Source organism: Falco biarmicus, chromosome 1 (assembly GCF_023638135.1).
Source record: "Falco biarmicus isolate bFalBia1 chromosome 1, bFalBia1.pri, whole genome shotgun sequence".
NCBI lineage: Eukaryota > Metazoa > Chordata > Aves > Falconiformes > Falconidae > Falco > Falco biarmicus.
This window is the reverse complement of record NC_079288.1, coordinates 9,038,931-9,057,826: the sequence shown is the minus strand read 5'-3', so window position 1 is coordinate 9,057,826 and position 18,896 is coordinate 9,038,931. Positions and strand designations below refer to the sequence as shown.

Here is an 18,896-nt window from a genome sequence, read left to right as displayed (position 1 = left end):
AAAATACATTCAAAAGCCTCCTGGAAACAAAGCAGGAAAGAGATTCATTACTAGAGCAGATTACTAGACTCATTACTAGAGCACTGCTCCTTCCAAGGTGAGGGGAAGTGACTGAAGATATAGGGACAGAGGTTAGACCACAAAGACAGACATCACTGAGTGCTCCACAGTGACATCCCACCTCCTTAAAAAATGGTGTAATTCACGGTACCTTAGCAAGAGAGTGTAGCTCCACAGGGACCTATTGAGAAACTGCAGGGACGTTTGGACGGTTGCTTTTGCTCATCCATGTGTCAGGCTGCATTTGGCAAGAGGAGAACAAGACATGGAGTGTATCTCACCGGCTTTCCTTTAAGCATTTGTAGTTCCTCCCCAGGGTGCTTGTGAATAGGAAAGTCATGCTCTTAAGGGTGCCTGTAGAGAGTGGTTTAATTTTCCTGGGCTGTGGGATGGGGATGTGAATCAATTTAAACATCAGGAGAGATTTAGTTGCAGTGAACATGGCCTGCTCTTCTGCCTGCAGCTGCTAGCAGTTGTTCGATGTATAGAATAACACAATTGTTATGAACCATAATGCCTACTCAGTGGAGCTGTAACAATGGCACCCATTTACAAAGAAGGCTCTTACTTCCCTGTGACTTTCTCTGTGGTAATTTCATCTCCCATAACCTGTTCAAGGAAAGATTCAGTTAAAAATAACAGGAGAAGATGGGCATTAAACCTCTCCACAAATGTGGACACATTCACACATCCTCCACATAAAGGTTCAACAAGACCTGATTCTGCTGGGGGCTGAGGGGGCTGCATTACACTGTTGCTGAAGTCAGTGGGAGAAATGATCTGACAGAGACTCAAGTTTGGTAGATGGATATGGTAGATATAACAATTCTAATGGGCCCACCTTCATTCATCACTGATTATAACTTTTGGTCATAAATGATCAGTGAACTATGAGGCAGTACTATTTTTCTGAGCAGTATCCTTCCTGCTCTCCAGACAACACAAAAAGACTGAATCTCCTCTTAAATGCAAAACTAATCCTAGACCACAGAGTCATTACAAAAATGTCCATTTAAATCCCAATCTCTTGGCAAGGAAAAGAAAGAAGTCTCCTCTTTTCCCTGACTCACTGATTTCCCCCTACACCCATGGTTCTTCAACATCACCATATTTCTGAGCCCTGGCATAGCTGTGACACCCAGTGCCACATCTGTTCATAGCCCTTGGGAGACAGAAGATGCTTGTGACAAGCTCACTGGGGCTTGTTGGAGCTGCTGCTCACTCTTGCTGTGTAACAGGAGGCCTTTCTGGAGACGCTTCCTTCTGTTCTGCCATGTCAGCTCTCAGTCGGCTTAGTTATTTCTATGGTAGAGAAAAAAACCTTTCAGATACCTGCTGCCAAAGTTAACTGTAATAAACACTAATCTCTCTCACTCGTAAATGGGATGTAGAGGTGGGCTCACACCATCCTTTCCAACTAAACAGGATGGTTCTTGATGATGAGGACAGAGTGGACAGAAACTCTGGAAATCTCAGCGTTCATATTTTGTTTTGACACAGACTGCAGGATTTGCAGTAGTTCCTTATTTTGCCTTACCTGTGCTGAAAAATGAATATCTAGCCTTGTGTAGTCTTGCCTGACCTTGGAGGTATCCCTCAACATAGCAGCAATAGTTGGTACCTGCTCAGCAGCGTCACCATTAGTGGTTTGATCCATAGCTGCAACGGCAGCCACTGCTGTTCCCAGCCCTTTCTCAAGAGCTCTCCAAGCTTAGTCGTGCCCCAGCACCCATCGGCCCACTGTGGTGACTGACGGTGCAGCTCCACTGCCATCTCAAAGTCAACCAGGTCGCACCAGAGCTCTGCACTCCCGCCTCCCCTGCTATGCTGACAGCACCTTCCTGCCCTGCCTGGCCCCCAGCACACATGTACTGAACTGGGTCAAGCAGCTCATCAGGGAGCAGCAGGGTCACCACGGCCAACGGGGCATGGGCAGCACCCACCTCACCGCCCTGCTGTGGGGCAAGCAGGGCAGACCCAGAGACTGCAGCCAAATCCAACCAGGACCCCAGGTCACTAGCCAAAGTCATGGAGACAAGGCAAGCCTGAGGTCAAGCTGGGAAGTCAGCCTGTGAGTCAGGGTCAGGCCCAGTGGAGGTGACCAGCATCAGACCTAACACCGTGCTGGCCAGCAAGATCCACAGCGATGCAGCAGGTCTGAGGTCAGGCTAGGAAGGAAGGATGGGATCAGCAGGCTCCGCAGGCAAGCGCAGGCAAGGCTGTGGCTGGGCTGCAGGTGGGGGCTCCTGCACCTCAGGCAGGGCCCCTGCAGAGGCCTTTAAACTTTTGTGTAATGACTTGCCAGTTTGACTGTACATGTTTGTTCACATGTCTTCACCAAGACAAGGATCTAATTCTCTTTCAGGTACATGAGTTATCACAGAAGCATGGAAGTGTCACTACGAAGGCACAGCTGGAGGTCTCTAGTCCAACAGCCCCCTTGAAGCAAGATTGTCACACCACCAGATCAGGCGAGCCATGGCTTTCTCTTGGAAATCTCCAAGGACGAAGATCACACAGCGTGTCTGGGTCACCCGTTGCAGGCTGCATGACCCTCCTGAAGAGGTTCTTTCCCTAACGTCCAGTCAAAACCTCCCAGGCCACCATTTGCAGCCACCACCACTTGGTACATCATCTGACAACAGCAAGGAGCATGTGGCCCTGTCCCCTCTGCAGCCACCCCACAGACAGTTCCACATTATTACTGGAATTGGCTTCCTCTTGGCCCGCTCCTGCTCAAAGGCCACATTCTCTGGACCCCTGACCCCCCTGGCTGCCATCCACAGGATCCCGAACCAGGTCCTCCGCGGTGTTTCTCACGGGGGACCCTGCCCGGAACCGAAGGCTGCAGGTGCACTAGCGCCGGGTCAGAGCGTAACGGAGGGCGGCCGGGACCAGCTCGCCGCGGGGGCGGGCGGGCTGCGGGCCCGGGCTGGAGCCCAGCGGCAACGGCAGGGACGCGCTCCCCCGGCGCCACGGGCAGGCGCCCCAGCCGTTCCAGCGGCCCCGGCCGACCAGCAGCCGCTGTCCTTCCGCCCCGAGCAACCAGCCGCCACCAGCGAGCCTCTCCGCCCGCCCCTGCAGCCCCCGGCCCGGCCCTTCGCGAGGGCGGCCGGGCCCTGCCGGACCCGCCCCGGTGGCCTCGTCCCGCCCCGGCAGCGGCGGAGGCTGTGCCGGCCATGGCGGACCGGCTGTGGCGGCTCTGCAACCTCCTCATGGCCGCCTTCTTCGGGCTGGCGGCCGCCGTGCAGGTGAGGGCGGGGCCGCCCGGGCTGGGGGCAGCGGCACCCCCCGCTCCGGCGCCCCCCGCTCCGGCACCCCCCGCTCCGGCACCCCCCGCTCCGGCGCCCCCCGCTCCGGCGCCCCCCGCGGAGCGCGGCCTCGGCTGGGGCGGCGGCTGCAGGGTCTCAGTGTGCGCCTCCCGCTGCAGGTGAACGACCCCGACGCCGGGCTGTGGACGGTGAGTACGGCCACCCCCCCCCCGCCGCCCCGGCCCCGCGGGGGTCCCGGCCGCGCCGCGCTGCGGGACCCCGGGGCCGCCAGGGGACCCCGGCCGCCTGCCTTTAGCTGAGGAGCGAGCGGGCGCCCCAGGCAGCGCCCCGGCCGGAATCCCGCCGCGCTTCCAGGATCTTCGAATCCTGGCCGGGCACCCGCCTGTCCCCACCGCCGCCACCAGCTGGACCGCCCCCCCAGCTCGGCTGGGCGTCCTCGGTCCCCAGGGGGATCCCCCCTCCTCGGTCGGCTTCGGCAGCTCTTCCTCGGGCGCAGGCAGGGCCGGGACTGGGGGCGCGGGCCCCCCCCTTGGGGTGGGTGAACCCGGCTGACAGCGGCGGGGCTGCGGTGGCAAAGGGAGCTCCCGCTCCGGGGGAGCCGCCGGCGCAGGTGGGGGGCTCGGGGGTGTCCCCTAGCGGCTTTCCGGGGGGGTCAGGGTGCAGTGCAGGGGGGTCTGCAGCGGGATGGCTGGGCAGCGGTGACCCCGGGGCTGGGGAGGAAGGGCTGGCGCTCCGCTGGTGGTCCAGGGTTTGGGTGGTGATGGCGAGCATGAGCACTGGCAGTGCCAGGGCGCACCGGAGGAGAGGGATGGCAGGTGGGCTGCACGTTGCCTGGGGAAGGGGGGAAGCCTTGGCATGGACCCCTGCTCGTGCTTCCTTACCTTGCTAAGTTTTGCTACAGAGTAGGTTTATGTTTCATTAACAGGCTGTGTACTTAGTGCCAGCTGCCCTGACGATGCTTGTCAGCATTAACCCCTCCATAACAGGTATGATATTGGTGTGCAAAACAGTGTCTGCTCAAATTTGGCCCCCAAAAGTTTTTTGGTTTTGTTTTTGTTTTTTTTAATTGAATCACAGATCAAGATCAGGCCATGTGGAAACATGTGCTGCTACCTTTTGAGGGCAAAAAGCTGCGGAACCTTCTCCTGCAAAAGCTGGTCATTGGTTTAGTGCTCGTGGTAGGGTGTGCTGCAGACAATCGGGGTGCCCTGCGGAGAGGCCTGTGGCTGGGATGGTCTGGCCTTTGCACCCCAGTCCCTGTGCTTAGAGCTGGAGTAGAGCACAAGCCTGGGAGCATACTCTGAACCCGGCTCTGCTGTTGACATTAGTGCAGTAATTCACTCTGTTTACTTGTTGTAAATCTGCAGGTTTGCTTATCTACCTCATAGAATAGCAGCTGAGCTCTGCACAGTCCTTTGAAAGAGCTGCAGATCTCATTATCTAGCATTGCAGCTACCACCCCATGGAGCACACGGGCAGTGATGGGAGCGTTCAGAGGCTTCGGTGCAGTGGCTGAATTTCCAAGGGCGTACACTAAGGGAACTAATACCATTCCCCATGTTGAGAGAATCAGTTGGATAAGATTTGGTCCAGGACTCCAGAAAACTTCATTTTTTTGTAGTTTCACCTTCATTTTTTTGTAGTTTCACCCAGTAGAAATAATTTTAAAATACCAACATTTTCTATACACGCAGTGACTGTATCTTTTCTGAATGAATACTAACTCTGAATAAACCAAAACCATGCTTATGCCAAAAAATAAAATCTTCAAGAATGTATGCTGTTGTCACAGATCACACCTGTCATTGCAATCTCTCAGCATTCTGGCTACCTTAAGCATATAAAGTGGAAGCATTCATAGAGCCAGAACCCATGACTATTGGTTGCCAGTGGCCTTGCACACTTCAGGGGAGGTTTATTTGTGCGATAGGTGTAGCTTCAACGTTACGGCATTTGGCTGGCCAAGAGAATCTGCATGTTAAACTCGCAAGTAGGTTTTTGTTACTTGTGCCAAGATCTGTGGAAAATAAACACTAAAATAGCACGACTATTGTATAACTGGACATTCACCAAGGGACATTTGCCATTCAGGTCTGTGGAAGACCCAGATTCTGCCTCTGCTGAGCTGCAGTAAGTTCAGCCAAATGGGGAATCAATTACAACATTGGGTCATGCTGAACTCTTGAATTTTGGCAGTTCATCATCTTTAATGCTTGCGTGGAGGAGTCAGTGCCCAGAAAAGACTACTTTTAACTTTACATTTTTTGCTGCTGACATTGCTGAGATCAGCGAGAACCGCCTGTGTTGCTTTTCCCCCTTAAGCCCATGCGAATGGACATGGAAAAACCACAAGAATCTGTGGGCCCATTCAGACATTGCACATCATCTGTATTTCTGTTCAAAAATGTCAGTCCCCAGGCAAAGATGTCATCAGTGTTGCTCATCATCACAGGGAAAACCTCAGGCAGAGGTTTATCACGGAGAGTGAGGGAAGATGCTCCCTGAAGCATGGTGGTCACCTGTACCCCTGCCAGCTGTTGGGAATCTGAGGCTTGCTCCCCTGGCCTCTTCAGGTCCCCTGGGGTCATGCTGAGCATCTGGTTATGGCTGTGTGCTCTGGGAAGGACCTTCCTCCTGCTTAAGAGAACTTTGATTTGTAATCTGCCTTGTGATTTATTTCTATGCATGTTGAATGCTGGAGCCTGTTTTGTTTGCTAGATAGAATAGGAAACCATTTTCGTTGGGGTGCTGCTGCCAAGAAGTTGCATTCCTGGGAAAGCAAGCACCAAGACCTCTAGTGTTTATTTTCAACAGCACTTTTTAGCAGATTTCCCTGGTCATGAAAGATGCTGGTATTAATTCCATCTTCCTGCCTAAGAAGTGTATGTTTGATGGAGGCATCTTTTTTAGCAGCTCAGTTGCTTTTTGATATACAGGGTTTACTTCATGCTACATTGCAGGTTTTTTTCTCAGATCATGGTGTTTGGAGGAGCCTCTGTGACCTTCATTCTGCTTGTTGCATTGTTGGAACCATTGCTTTGGCTTGCTCTTTGTTTGCTTACACTCAAGGAAATATTTTGCACGAAGAGGAAGGCAGGTAAGAAGTCATTTCTATTTTCTCCTGCATGCATTCAGCATGCCAGGCCACCTTCTGCTGGTCACTTTGCTAAACTTTATTTGCTGGGCTGTTGCAGTAAGTGCTGTTGGTCCAGGGGAATCAAATTAAGGAGGGACCACAGTGCTCCAGACCAGCACTGTGTTGGACAAAGGGAGGAGAGAGTGAACAGTCGGGATTACTTGCCTGATTGGTGGCAGTGAGATTTAATCGGGGGCAGTACAGGCTTTCAAAGACCACAGCACTAGTACAGTGAAATAGCTTTGTGTTCTCTTGCTGGAGCTGTAGGAATGGGAATTAACATTTTAAAAACTCAAGGTGACACCGTATGCATGTTATCTGGCATGGACTGCGTGAGTCCTCTGAACTGTCAGGGATTGTGAGGCAGAGAGAGGATTTATCACCTGGACATTCGGTTGCCTGAAGTAGGTGCTTGCACAGTATTGAGGTGAAGTCCTGGCAGCTCCTGGGGCTGTAGACGGTCTGGAATACTGAGATGCTGCTTTGCTCTGTGTTACTGAGGGAAACGTGCTGTGGAATACAAGTTTAGGAATGGAACAAAAGGTGGAAGCAGAAATTTCTGCAGCTGTATAGCTAGGTCACATGTGTTTGTAGGCTTGTGGTGGGAAGCAAAGCTACTCACTGTAAATGCCTTTATAATGCTAATCCTAGTAAAATGTACTGAACTTCTCCAAGGAAGCAGACACTACTGTTTCAGAGACAAAATTTCTATTTTTTAAAAGTAAACACCTGCTTATATTATTTTCTGATCTGTTTTTTGTTTGGCTTTTTAGAGAGTTGTTTGGTCTGGTGATTATTACAGTATGGATGAGTCTTTGTCGCAGTTCAGCAAAGTAAGTTTTGTTTCCTTTTTTCTTTTAATCCATTCATATGTTTACATTTAGTGACTAGCTTCTTGAAAACACTTAGTCGATTTCGCCTGCTTGTTTTTCTGCTTATGTCACTGTCTGAACCTTCTCAGATACCTAAGCAGTAGTAGCTGCTGCTACAGCCTGGAGGATCTTGCATAAATAAAAGTCGGTGGGGGGAAGGTAAAGCTACAGAAAAGATTTTTTCTGCTCCCTCTGCCATAATGGGCAGGGGACCTTCTCCCTTTGCGTAAGGACAGTGTGCCCTTTCTGTGGAACTGGCTAGTGAGTGTTGGCCACAACTGCTAATGAACTGCAAAGCCGTTTTTGCCACTGCTCTCAATTTACAGAACTTTCCAGTGAGGGTCTCTATACTGGTGTCTGCTGTGTCCACCACTGGAGCCAGCAGGTGATACAGGCAGAGCTGGCAGAAGGCTCTGGGTGGTTGCCTGGCTGCAGTGGCTCCACACTTTTCCCCTCCAGCCTCTTCAGAGGACTGTGCTACAGCAGTTTTCCTAAATTCCCATTAGCTGGGAGCATGAAGAATCCCAGTCTGCCAAACAGTTACCTTTGCCTGAGAAAACATCACAGATGCTCTGGGAAAACTAGGTGTGCTTTTTTTTTTTTTTTTTTTTTTTTTTTAACCTGGTTATGTAGCCTGAGGTGGCAGAAAAGTTTTTTTCTGCTGGCAGGTGGTGCCTCTCCAGTACAAGACTGGTGATGCATCCACAGAAGCTACATTTAAATGGTCAAAGGCTCTCTGCTGTCCTTCCAACCACAGCCAGGTGTGAATGTTTCAAAGCTGACTGATTTGAACTAGCTCTTTTGTATTTGCTTCTTCATAGGAGTCCACTGGGTGGAGTTCGCTTGATCATTGCAATCGTGGTCACCCTCTTTCCCTTTGTTTCATGGCTGTACATTTATGTGAACAAAGAGATGCGAGCGTCTTGGCCAACACACTGTAAAACGGTGATTTAATTGGGTGAGAGAAAGTACAGAATAAATATTCTGACCTTACCTGCCTTTGCTTTTGGTTCTTAATGAAAGGTTACTATCAGTTTGATAGAACCCAAGAATGCCTAGCTGCTTCCAGCAGTGCAGTCTGAGATTTGTTTAAAAAATTGAGGAACACTGTCAAATCTGAGTGGAAAAATTTTTCTACGGGAACTGTTCTTCAGCTGGCTGCTTCACACATTTTCAAAACACCATTGAACTACTGTGTGTTCAAACGGTATATTCAATGGCATCCCTGGATCACTCTCCAACCACCTCATACTTCAGGAAAGCTACTGTTGTCTAATGTAAGGGGAAAGCAAAGCAAACACTTTGTTGCAATACATGACTATTTACAGCCATAAAACTCTCCGATGTCTGCCTGGATAGACCATTGAGACTAACTGAAAAACTGAGCAGTCTGTATTTATGTTCCTATGTTAAAATCATATGTAGAATATATTTGAAGAAGTATTTTTGCTATTATCTTTAACTGAAAATTTCTGGCTTTAGAGTAATAAACACTATTTTTTCTAAAGAAAACTCAGTGAAAGCTTCTGTATCTTACATCATCGTTCTGCGAGATGAGTACTCAAGACTGCCACCAGCAGATGTGGTCAGTATCACAACTCCACTTCTCACAGAATTACACACAGCAGCCCAGCAACAGTAAGCGTGTTCCACTGCTACTAATCCTGGAGAAGGAAGGTAAATACACTGGACACACAAGCTAGCCGGGAGACAGACGGGTCCAGATGCAGCACAGCAAGATGCTTTAGATCCTTCCATGTCAGGGCTTCTTCACTCAGTACTGCTACAGGCTAATACAGCTGTGCACACATAGATCCTAGCGGGTGTATCTGCAGCATTATGCAATGTAGCACAGATGGTCTCGTTTTTCCTTGGGCTTAGCTTTTCTTAAGGATTACTTCAGTCTTTTAAAGCAATGTTAAAATGACTGCATTAGGCTACAGGGTGGACTAATTCTGCCAGACACGAGACATTACTGACTATGATGTTAAACAACAAAAAAATATTGAAATGCGGCTGGGCAGCTACAATTCTGCATGCTTTAATTCTGACTGATATAAAAAAGGGGCTTTATTGGACAATATTCATAATATGGCTTGCATTTTTTCATGTAAAGTAATACTTGCTGTGAAAGTCACAGTAAGGTCAGGATTGGGTGTTTCAAGTCAATATTCTGCATTCACGTATATTTATTTCAAATACAGCTGCTGGCCGCCTCTGTTCTCCACAAAGAAACTAGGTCTGCTTTTTTACAGAAATATAATTCCTAAAATTCTGTATCCAGGAGAAAAGTTTCCGTTAAAGCTATAAGGATCAGCCATGCACATGTTTCTACAAGCAAAGAAGCTGAATCCCCTGCTTTTTTGTCCAAGTACTTCCTGAAGAAGAGCGATTTGTGTTTTGTTACCATTTTCGGAAATGCATAACTCTGCCTGAAATTCTGCCCCTTCCCTTTAGTATCATTTTATCTTCGTAGACATAAATGGTTCCAAAGGCATTGCTTTCTGGTGGAGTTTCAATAACCCCCTCCAAAGTTAGATGATGAACTCCGTGAGAGTCTAAACAATATCCACCATCGTGCAGGTGCCCTGCAAGAAAGCAGACCACGCACCGATGAGAGTAGATGACCGAAAGGGCATCTTTGTAATTCCAGGCTAGGCAAACTCTGTCTGAAGCATCTGGGTGAATGGGCAGATGACCTGCAGTTGAGAGGGAAAGAAGCAGGAGAGTTACTTTAACTGTAATCAAACTCTGCATTCATTCCTCGGAAATTCAGACACCTAACTACACCGAAAGCTCACTCCACTGTGAGTCATGATTACTATTTTCCTACTTCACAGGTTACATGTGTAACTCAGTGCAGCAACAAAGCTGCTACATGTTTTCCTGAGCTAATACGCATTGGCTATGTAACCTTTTTTTGCATATATCGCCATACATCCCCCATATCCACCTACCCATAACTACAACTTTTTCTTGGTTTTCATCAGAGAACTTGAGGACTTCATTGAACCAGTCCAGCTGGGCTTGGCTAAATCCTCCATTAAACTCCACAAACTGAGGTTCTTCGAGTCCTGCAGTGAAAAAGAAGGTTAGGCATAGGTGCATACACCTCTTGTGGCTCCCATGTTGGCTCGCCTTGTGCAAGTCACATTACCATAGATGGTTTAGTCTTATAACTTTTTTTTTTAAATCTCTTTGATCAAAAGTCCAGCTTCCTTGGACAACCAAGAAAAAAATATTTGTCAGCATTTTGGGAGTATTTTGGTCACACTGCATGCATGGGATTTCCACTCTTGGGTGTCCCCCTGCCCCCAGCGTGGGGTGGGGTGGGCATCACTCCACACTCTGCACCAACAACTGCCTTTGGTTCTGATGCTGCGGAGCGCACAGCACAATGTCAGCCCATCCCAAAGGCAGCAGGGTGGCATGGCAGGTAGGGGGGAGGCCCACCTGGAGCCCCCCGAGTGGTGCTCAGCCAGCAGCAGGGTGGCAGGGAGGTGGACAGGGACTGGGTGCATGCTGGGCCCCCGGGCATCATGGGGAGCTGGGGTTCAGCTGCCTGTCAAGGGCCATGCTGGGGGTACCTGCAGGGCTGTTGAGGTTGTCGTTGGGGTTCTTCTCCCGCAGCAGCCGCAGGGACTCCTGGTACCGGGGGCTGTCCGGCTCCCTGCCCAGGATGCTCAGGTCGTAGGCGTCGAGCACGACAACGCGGACCCGCACGGCCGGGCTGAAGTGATAGGCCTGGCAGTCCCCGGCCGGGCTGAAGTGACAGGCCTGGTTGTCCCCGACTGGGCTGCAGTGACAGGCCTGGTTGTCCCCGGCCGGGCTGCAGTGACAGGCCTGGCAGTCCCTGCCCGGCGGCCTGGCCACCGCCGCCGAGAGGCCGCTGCGCGCTAGGCGGGCCCGGCTGAAGTTGTAGAGCTCGTGGTTGCCCCAGGCGTGGTGCACCGGCACCGGCAGCCGCCCCAGCACCGCCAGCACCCGCTCCAGGGCGGCCTCGGCCGCGCCGTGCCGCGCGTTGAGGCCGTCGATGCTGTCGCCCAGCTGCAGCACGAAGGCGAGCGGCGGCCTCTCGGCGGCCCACGCTTCCACGGCGTCCCGCAGCAGGCCGAGGCTCTGCCGGTAATACCGCCGCCGGCACCCGCCGAAGTCGTAGCCGTCCTCCGCGTCCGCGTACTGGATGTCGGCGATGACCCCGAAGCAGAGGAGCGGCGGCGCCGCCGCCATCGCGGGCGGGGCGGGGCGGAAGAGGCGGCCCCGGAAGGGCGGGCGGCAACATGGCGGCGGCGGCGGCGCTGCGGGGCGGCCGGGCGGTGCGGTGCTGGCGGCTGCCGGGCGCGGGGCTGGGGGGGCCGCCTGTTCCCGCCCGCCGCCCGCTCTCCCGCCTCCCGCCAGGCGGCGGCCCCCGGCCAGGCGCGCAGAGGAGGGTGAGCGCGGGGGGGGAGCGGGCGGCTGGCGGCGGCGGGGCGGGCCGGGGCCCGCTCCTCGGGCACTAACGGCTTCTCCCCGGCAGCTGGTGTCGTGGCGGTCGCTGGCGGCCACCGCCGTGCTGTGCGGGGGGCTGCTGGCCGCCATGAAGAAGGTGAAGCGGTGGAAGGAGGAGGGTGAGTGCGGCCGGGCCGGGCTGTTCCCGCGGGCCGTCTGTGTGAGGGGGGGCCGTCTGTGTGAGGGGGGGCGGCTGGGGGGCAGCTGTGGGGTGTGTGTGTGTCTGTGTGTGTGGGTCTGTACGGGGACTGTGGGGCGGCTGTAGGGGGGGCGGCTGTGGGGGGTTTCTGTGGGGCGGCTGTGAGGGGGTCTTTGTGTGTGTGGGTCTGTTCGGGGACTGTGGGGCGGCTGTAGGGGGGCGGCTGTGGGGCGGCTGTAGGGGGCTGTTCGTCCCACCTCAGCGTCCTGCTGCACCATGTTGTGCTTCGTCCATTGCTGCTTTGGGCCCGCGTGTGCGTAAGCGCCACAGAGGGTTGTCACCCGTTCCCCAAGCCTTTGCGCTTGAGTGGTGCAAACTCCCACCTGCACCTTTGCCCGCCGGAGCGGTGGCCCGTGGCCACACAGCCCGGTTCCTGCTGCAGCTGCTGCCCGTGCGTCTCATTTTCCCATTCATCACGTTGGAGGTCAGAGCGGTCACAGCTTTCAGGGTGTGTTTTTTGCAAAAGGTGCGGGTTTTTGTTTTGCACCATGCCAGGTCTCTGTCTTGCCCTTTTTTTCTTGTTCTTTGTTAAAATACAATCAGATGAAAATGAGAGAGATCATTAAGTTTCAAAGGAGTTTAGAGATAAATTTAGTTTTGCCCAAACTGAATACTTTTTGGAAGTTTTGTCTGCGTTGGGATTCTGTACGACGGGCATGGGTAGATGTTGGCACTTCAGTGCCCTGGGCCACGACTGTGCAAGGCTGCCTGACTCCCGGCGGCTGCTGCTGCGGCTCCCCGGGAGGTAGCGTGGGTGGTGGCGTGGGTGTGTTGGATCCCCTGCTTGTTTTCTTTTTGTAGCGCTGGAGAAGGAACGAAACCGAGGCATTGGGAAACCGCTGCTAGGAGGGCCCTTCTCGCTCGTCAGCCACGAGGGGCAGCCCAGGAGCAGCAAGGACTACATTGGCCAGTGGGTGCTGATCTACTTTGGCTTCACACACTGCCCTGACATCTGTCCTGATGAACTGGAGAAAATGATTGAAGTGGTAGATGAAATTGGTATGGGAATTTGGTTGGCATAGTGGTCCTTTTTATGGGAGGGCCAGGTTTGTTGTGGTGAAATGTCACAAATAGTAATAATTGATGATCTTTTTAAAAATATGGTGTTGACTACTATTGAGTAGTTGAATTAATTGCCAAGTGATACATATCTGCCCGTCACTAGGATCTGATATTGAGAGCATGACAGCACTGATTTTTCTGCAGTGGGGAACTTCTTGGTAATAAAATGTGGTGGTGGCAGGTTACAGGGAATGGTGCCATTGCATTGTATTTTTGCCAAGAAGTAGTTGTGGCGTGTATTAGGGTTTTTTCCCCTCTCTTTTATTCATTCTGAGAACAGATCTCTGTGAGGGTCTCTTCTGAGAATGACTGTGCTTTGGAATGGAGGTTGGGGGAAGGCTGTGTGATGGAGGTGGTTTTCTGAGCCTGCGGGCCCTGAAGCATTATGGAGTAGGGGTAAAAGTAAGCAAGCAAGCGGGAGGGTGGACTAAAGTGAAGAAAATACAGTGAAGGCTATGGCAGGAACATGAGGGAAAGAGCCTGAATGGTGTCTTCACCTATCCTCCTGCTTCACCGTTATGGACATGCTTTTGTTGTATCTGCCATTGTGCCTTGATACGTGCATCACACCATGGCATTTCCTGCATCAGAGCGAGTTTGTCATCTCTCCTGAGCAGGGCAGGGCCTCCAGCTGAGAGGCTGGGGGTGCAGCTGTGCCCAGCACGAGCACAGAGCTTTGGATTTCACAGCATTTGCTTCATTCACAAATGACTTGCATTAAGCTGCACAAAATGGGCTTTTTTTGACTCTTAGGGTGGGCTTGGATTGATGTTACAGTAGCTTGGGTGTGAGCTTGTTTGAAGGGAGGTGAGGAAGGATTTTTGGTTCTCTAAGAAAAATAATAATCGTTAATGTCACAGATAGAATTCCATCTTTGCCTAATCTGACTCCACTCTTCATCACTATTGATCCTGAGAGGGACAACGAAGAAGCCATTGCCAGATATGTTAAAGGTATTAATTACTGTCGTCTTCCTCAATGTCTTATAGCATGTAATATAGAGCACTGAAAAGGAGGCTCTTGATGGGATTCTTTTCACTAAGATATCTAAATGTCTTCTTTCTGTCTAGAATTTTCTCCAAAGCTGATCGGATTGACTGGTACCAGGGCACAGATTGACCAAGTGGCCAAAGCTTACCGTGTGTATTACAGCGAAGGTCCCAAAGATGAAGACAGTGATTACATAGTAAGTAAATGTAGGGCTTTTGCCTAATGAAAGGCTTTGGTTAAGAGCAGGATATAGATTTTAAAATCAGAAGGCAGCTTTGCAATCTCTGCTGAAGTCATACGTGACAGAGCCTGTTGCACTGATGTGTTAAGCTGTATTTTAGAGGTATCAGTCAGAATCAAGGTGCCCTCTTACAAGCTCAGAACCTCGCTGAAGCATATTCTAAAAATGTACCATCCCAAGCCTGCATACAGACTAGCATATGAGCTAGCAAGCCTGGCAGTAATTTGAACTTTTTTCTGTTGTGTAATGTTTTTGTCTGGCTGTTTTTTCTATGTGCTCTGAAGTGAAAATGGAGTGGGAAATTAAGGCAAGAGGAAGAGGGGGAAATGAGAGGTAAAACAAGTAATACCTATTCCCTGCCAAACTGACACCAAGGAGGTGGGGTCTTCCTGGCAAGAAACTTGAATGATGCAAAGTTTGCCTGCAGATACTATGAAGATCTTCCTGCTGTGGTAAATGACCTGGTAGAGAGAGCATAACAATGCTAAACTGAGTGGGAACAAAATAGAGTGATAGTGTGAAAGGGGAAACTGAGGTTTAAGTGAGGCTAAACCGGGTAGTCAAAATCTTACTCTCCCTGGAAGTAAATAGGACTGGTTATAGGGCTCAGAGCTGCTGCCCAGGCCTTCCTGACCTGCCACATCCTGAGCAGATTGACAGAGTAGGTACAAGTGATACAGCAAATGAGGATACACATTATATGATCTTTGGTAACTAAGGGCATCAGAGGAAGCTAAAAACAGGTTCAAAAGGAAAGGTGGTGATGGTTCTTTTTGCAGTGGGCACGTGGGAAGTGGAATCCCTTGCTACAGATGCAAATGGTAGGAGTTTATGGGAGTCCACAGAGAGACCTGTTGACAGTCTTTGCAAAAACCAGGCTGTTGAGGATTATGAAATGCACAGAAATCTCGCCTAGTTCAGGAAGCGTGAGAGCTAAAAATGTTTGAGAGGTGCTAGAGGAAGATAGCATATTTTTGGTGCTGGTTTTATACTCTTCTTTAAAGCAACCACTTTTGGCCACTATTTGAGGTTGTATACTGAGGCAGATTGCTTTGGGTCTAATCCAGTATTGTCTATTCTTAATCTGTTTTTTAAAACCACCTGACTGCAGCAAGTAAATTATCCACGTGGACAAAAAGATTGGTGGAACAAAAAAGTGGTGCATAGAAATAAACAGCAAGAGCAGCACATAAGCTCAGTAAAGAGAAGATGGAATCACACTAGTGATCTGCACTGCTCTACATTACTAAAAGGGGTGTAAAGTGGGAGATCAAGAATTTGTTTTCACTGGAAGTGTCAACTCAGTAGTTGAAAAACTAGAAAATTTGAAACTAGAGTAAAATATTTGAATTAAACCTGCCTTAGTAAAATCTTGAGAAACATTCTTTCAATGTCAGAAATGCCATTAAGTTTAATGCATCCTTTTAGCTTGTGGTACTGGACATGTTTATGTGGTATCTTGATTTCAAACACAGTTGTACTCTCTATGTATAAGTATGTTTCAGCTCTTTTCTCTCCAGTGACGGTGAGATGATGTAGTCTCTTGAGCAATCACAGATTCATGGCCTTCATTTTCAGTATTCTCTGTCTTTGCTTGTAAAGATGTTGTCACAGTTAGATGCAGACAGTACTTCTGGTGACATTCTAAATAAGTTTGCCATGGAGTTAATTTTTATATAAATCAAATCAGAATACCTTGGAACACTTATGCAGTTGTTACTTTGAACATTTTTTTAAGGGTTATTTCAGTTCGGACAGTAGAGGGGGCCCCCTCCCAGCACATCTCTTTTCCTCTGCACTGGCTCCTCTGTGTGCAGCTCCTGTATCCCAGTGATGCTCTTGGTCCCATTGTTTGCACTGATGATCAACTTGGTTTAATGGAATGCTGTTGTTTATATTGGATTTACATCACGTTAGCAACAGCAGGAGCCTGAATACCTTATGGGGGTCACGGACCATCATGAGAAGTAGAGGGAAACTTGGAAAAGTGAGGGGGAGGGACCATTAGCCTGCAGGTTTGCCCTAGCCTTGTCTGTGCTGCAGGAAAGGTGCCAGCAGCTTCCTGAAGACTTGTCTGCTTAAAGTATTCCTTCATGGATTCCAAGTACGCAACTAGTTTTCTTTATTTATTTTCTTGAGTAAAACAAGAAGAGGTCACCGAGGTGATGCTGAGGGGTTTTTTTTATCTTGCTTCTTGGTGAGAAGTCTTGTCAGACAGCTGAACCAAAGGCTGGACAGGATGCTGTTGCTGCTGACTTTGAGACATGTGCAGGATATTCCAGTATTTAATGGGTGACTACAAAGAAAATGGAGAGTCCCTTTTTACAAGGAGTCACATGGAAAAGATGAGGGGTAACAGGGTACAAGTTACTCCTGGGGAGATTCTGACTGGACACTTGAGGAAATATTTTACAACGAGAACACCCAGCCACTGGAATAGTCTCCCCAGGGAAGTGGTGGATTGGCTGGACAGGGTGCTGGGCCATCTTGTGTAGACCTTGCCAGGAAAGGTTGGACCAGGTGATCCTTGAGGTCCCTTCCAACCTGGTATTCTGTGATCTTTTTTAACAAGCCACGATATGCTCTCTTGCAGGTGGATCACACAATAATAATGTACCTCCTTGGGCCAGATGGTGACTTTGTGGACTATTATGGCCAGAATAAGAGGAGCGCTGAGATTTCTGCTTCTATTGCTGCACACATGAGAAAATACAGATCCTAAAACACAACGTCTTTGAAGGTTGATGTGAACGTCACCTGTAGGTTTGGCTGTAATTTGGGCATTGGAGTTAAAGCAGAAGCATACAAGTGTAACATCCTGTCACCACGTGCCTCCTTTCTTCCAAAGGAGGAAGGCAACCATACTTCCGCAAAATACCATTATAAAAAAATGTCTATAGAGCCTTCGCTGTGGATATTATTTGCAGCAAGATCTAGGCTACAGGATAAAGTCTGGGACTTCCCTGAGACATTGTTGGGAGCAAAAAATGGAAAACACTTTTCATTTGGGAAGAATGTGTGTATAACTGGTAAAATTAATTGGTGTCTTGTAGCAAGACGTCAGCAAAGGATGGTCACTGCAGGAGGGTGGTTACTTGATGGAAAGCGATGGGGCCCATGAGATGCTCAGAGGACCCCTGCCCTCTCTTTTATTGCACTGTTTTGCCTTCTGGGAGAGGCAGTTACAATGTTGTAAGCAGGAGAGCCTTAGGAATCCTTAAGAAGGTGAAGAGCACTGAAAACAGCAGCTTCTACATATGGGACCAGCCCTGTAGTGTGCCTGATCTTTTCTTCATTTGAATGCAAAAACGTGTTTTTCTTGATGATTTTTCCAGGTGAACGCTGTTAACTTGTAAGGAAATTAGTAATAGGTTTTAAATAGATATTTTTTTTTCTGGTCTAAATTATTTTATGCATAGTTGGCCTGATTATGCTACGCTGGATAGTGGAGAGGATGAAGATGGTCTGTGCCCATGCATAGGGCTGTCAATCAGATAAATTTTATGCAGTGCAGCCTCCTGGGACTGAGACCTCCTTTGTGTTTGGGGTCTCTTCACAGGGGAGCATGTGTGAAAAGCATGGCAGTTGCCTTGAGTCTTCCCCTAAGTCACTGTGCTAGTGGTGTTTTGTATGTTATGGAAGCGCAGAAGGGGCACGTACACGCTCTGCAGCAGGAGATGGTTTAAAGGGAGTGAGTTTAACTGATGTAGAGAAGTGTCATGGGAGGGGCTAGGCAGATGAGCTGCTTGGCACAGTGGTCTTTGGTAGGTTCACAGTAGGAAGGATACAGAGAAAAATCGACTCCTGTTCCTGAAGGATTGCTGGATAACGGGAAATTGCCATTAAACACCTATTGCTTACCTCTCATATTTGTGCAACAAAAGATGTCTCTGTAATGAAGTCAGTCATACCACAAGATGCTCCCCTTTTTCCATTGTGTAACTCCACGTTACCTCTGATGCATTTTTACGTGTCTTTGATACATGGTCTATGGACAAAACTGGTTTTCATGGGTGACACCTTCAGGTCTGTATTTCTTTATTTGACCACTTGTGAGTTGTTTGTGGCTGTGGAGTCTCCAGGACCAAGTCTCTGCCCCATCTCTCACCATCCCGTGGCTGTGCGTTTCTACACAGCATCCTTTGGCTGCACTTCTCAAGGTCTCTGCTGTCATATCAGGCTTGCATTTCTTTATATTGCATCAGTATGTTGGTGACAAATACCTGATTTTGCATGGAGTACAGTCTGTGTAAAACCAGGGTTATATGAAGCAGTGATAAATGGAAATTAAACAAATTAGCCGGAACCACCCGCTCAGAAGAAAAAGATTGCTATTACAGCTAAGCTAAGTTAAAACAAAGTACAAGCCAGTAGAAATTCAGACGAGGCAAGCCTGCCGAGCCTCAGTCCCTAGACTTTGCAAACTTCATACAAAGCCTGTAGGTTGCAGCATGTCAAGGATATCTTTATTTCACTAAAGCTAATTTGCAGCTGGTTCCCGCCATAGAGACAAACACAAGATTTCTGTCTTCTCCCAAATAATTTGGCCTAAATGTCATCTTGTTTAACTTGTTTT

The 18,896-nt window shown here is 49.5% G+C and overlaps 3 protein-coding genes across 3 annotated transcripts; 2 read left to right on the top strand and 1 right to left on the bottom strand.

The window, feature by feature from the left end:
• Window positions 1-3,160: 3,160 nt before the first annotated feature.
• TMEM220 (transmembrane protein 220) lies at window positions 3,161-8,333 on the top strand. Its single transcript, XM_056343982.1, has 6 exons — window positions 3,161-3,311; window positions 3,491-3,520; window positions 4,258-4,318; window positions 6,306-6,429; window positions 7,242-7,301; window positions 8,162-8,333. Exons 1-6 carry the CDS (start codon window positions 3,240-3,242, stop codon window positions 8,292-8,294), a joined length of 480 nt encoding a protein of 159 aa, XP_056199957.1. The 5' UTR covers window positions 3,161-3,239; the 3' UTR covers window positions 8,295-8,333.
• On the bottom strand, window positions 8,274-11,606 carry ADPRM (ADP-ribose/CDP-alcohol diphosphatase, manganese dependent). The gene is made up of 3 exons (XM_056343955.1): window positions 10,928-11,606; window positions 10,298-10,414; window positions 8,274-10,039 (listed from the first exon to the last, which is right to left on the bottom strand). Exons 1-3 carry the CDS (start codon window positions 11,568-11,570, stop codon window positions 9,744-9,746), a joined length of 1,056 nt encoding a protein of 351 aa, XP_056199930.1. The 5' UTR covers window positions 11,571-11,606; the 3' UTR covers window positions 8,274-9,743.
• LOC130151549 (protein SCO1 homolog, mitochondrial) lies at window positions 11,591-18,337 on the top strand. Its single transcript, XM_056343967.1, has 6 exons — window positions 11,591-11,770; window positions 11,857-11,947; window positions 12,829-13,026; window positions 13,950-14,042; window positions 14,160-14,275; window positions 16,914-18,337. The coding sequence occupies exons 1-6, from the start codon at window positions 11,621-11,623 to the stop codon at window positions 17,040-17,042; spliced, it is 777 nt and encodes a 258-aa protein (XP_056199942.1). The 5' UTR covers window positions 11,591-11,620; the 3' UTR covers window positions 17,043-18,337.
• The last annotated feature ends 559 nt before the right edge of the window (window positions 18,338-18,896 follow it).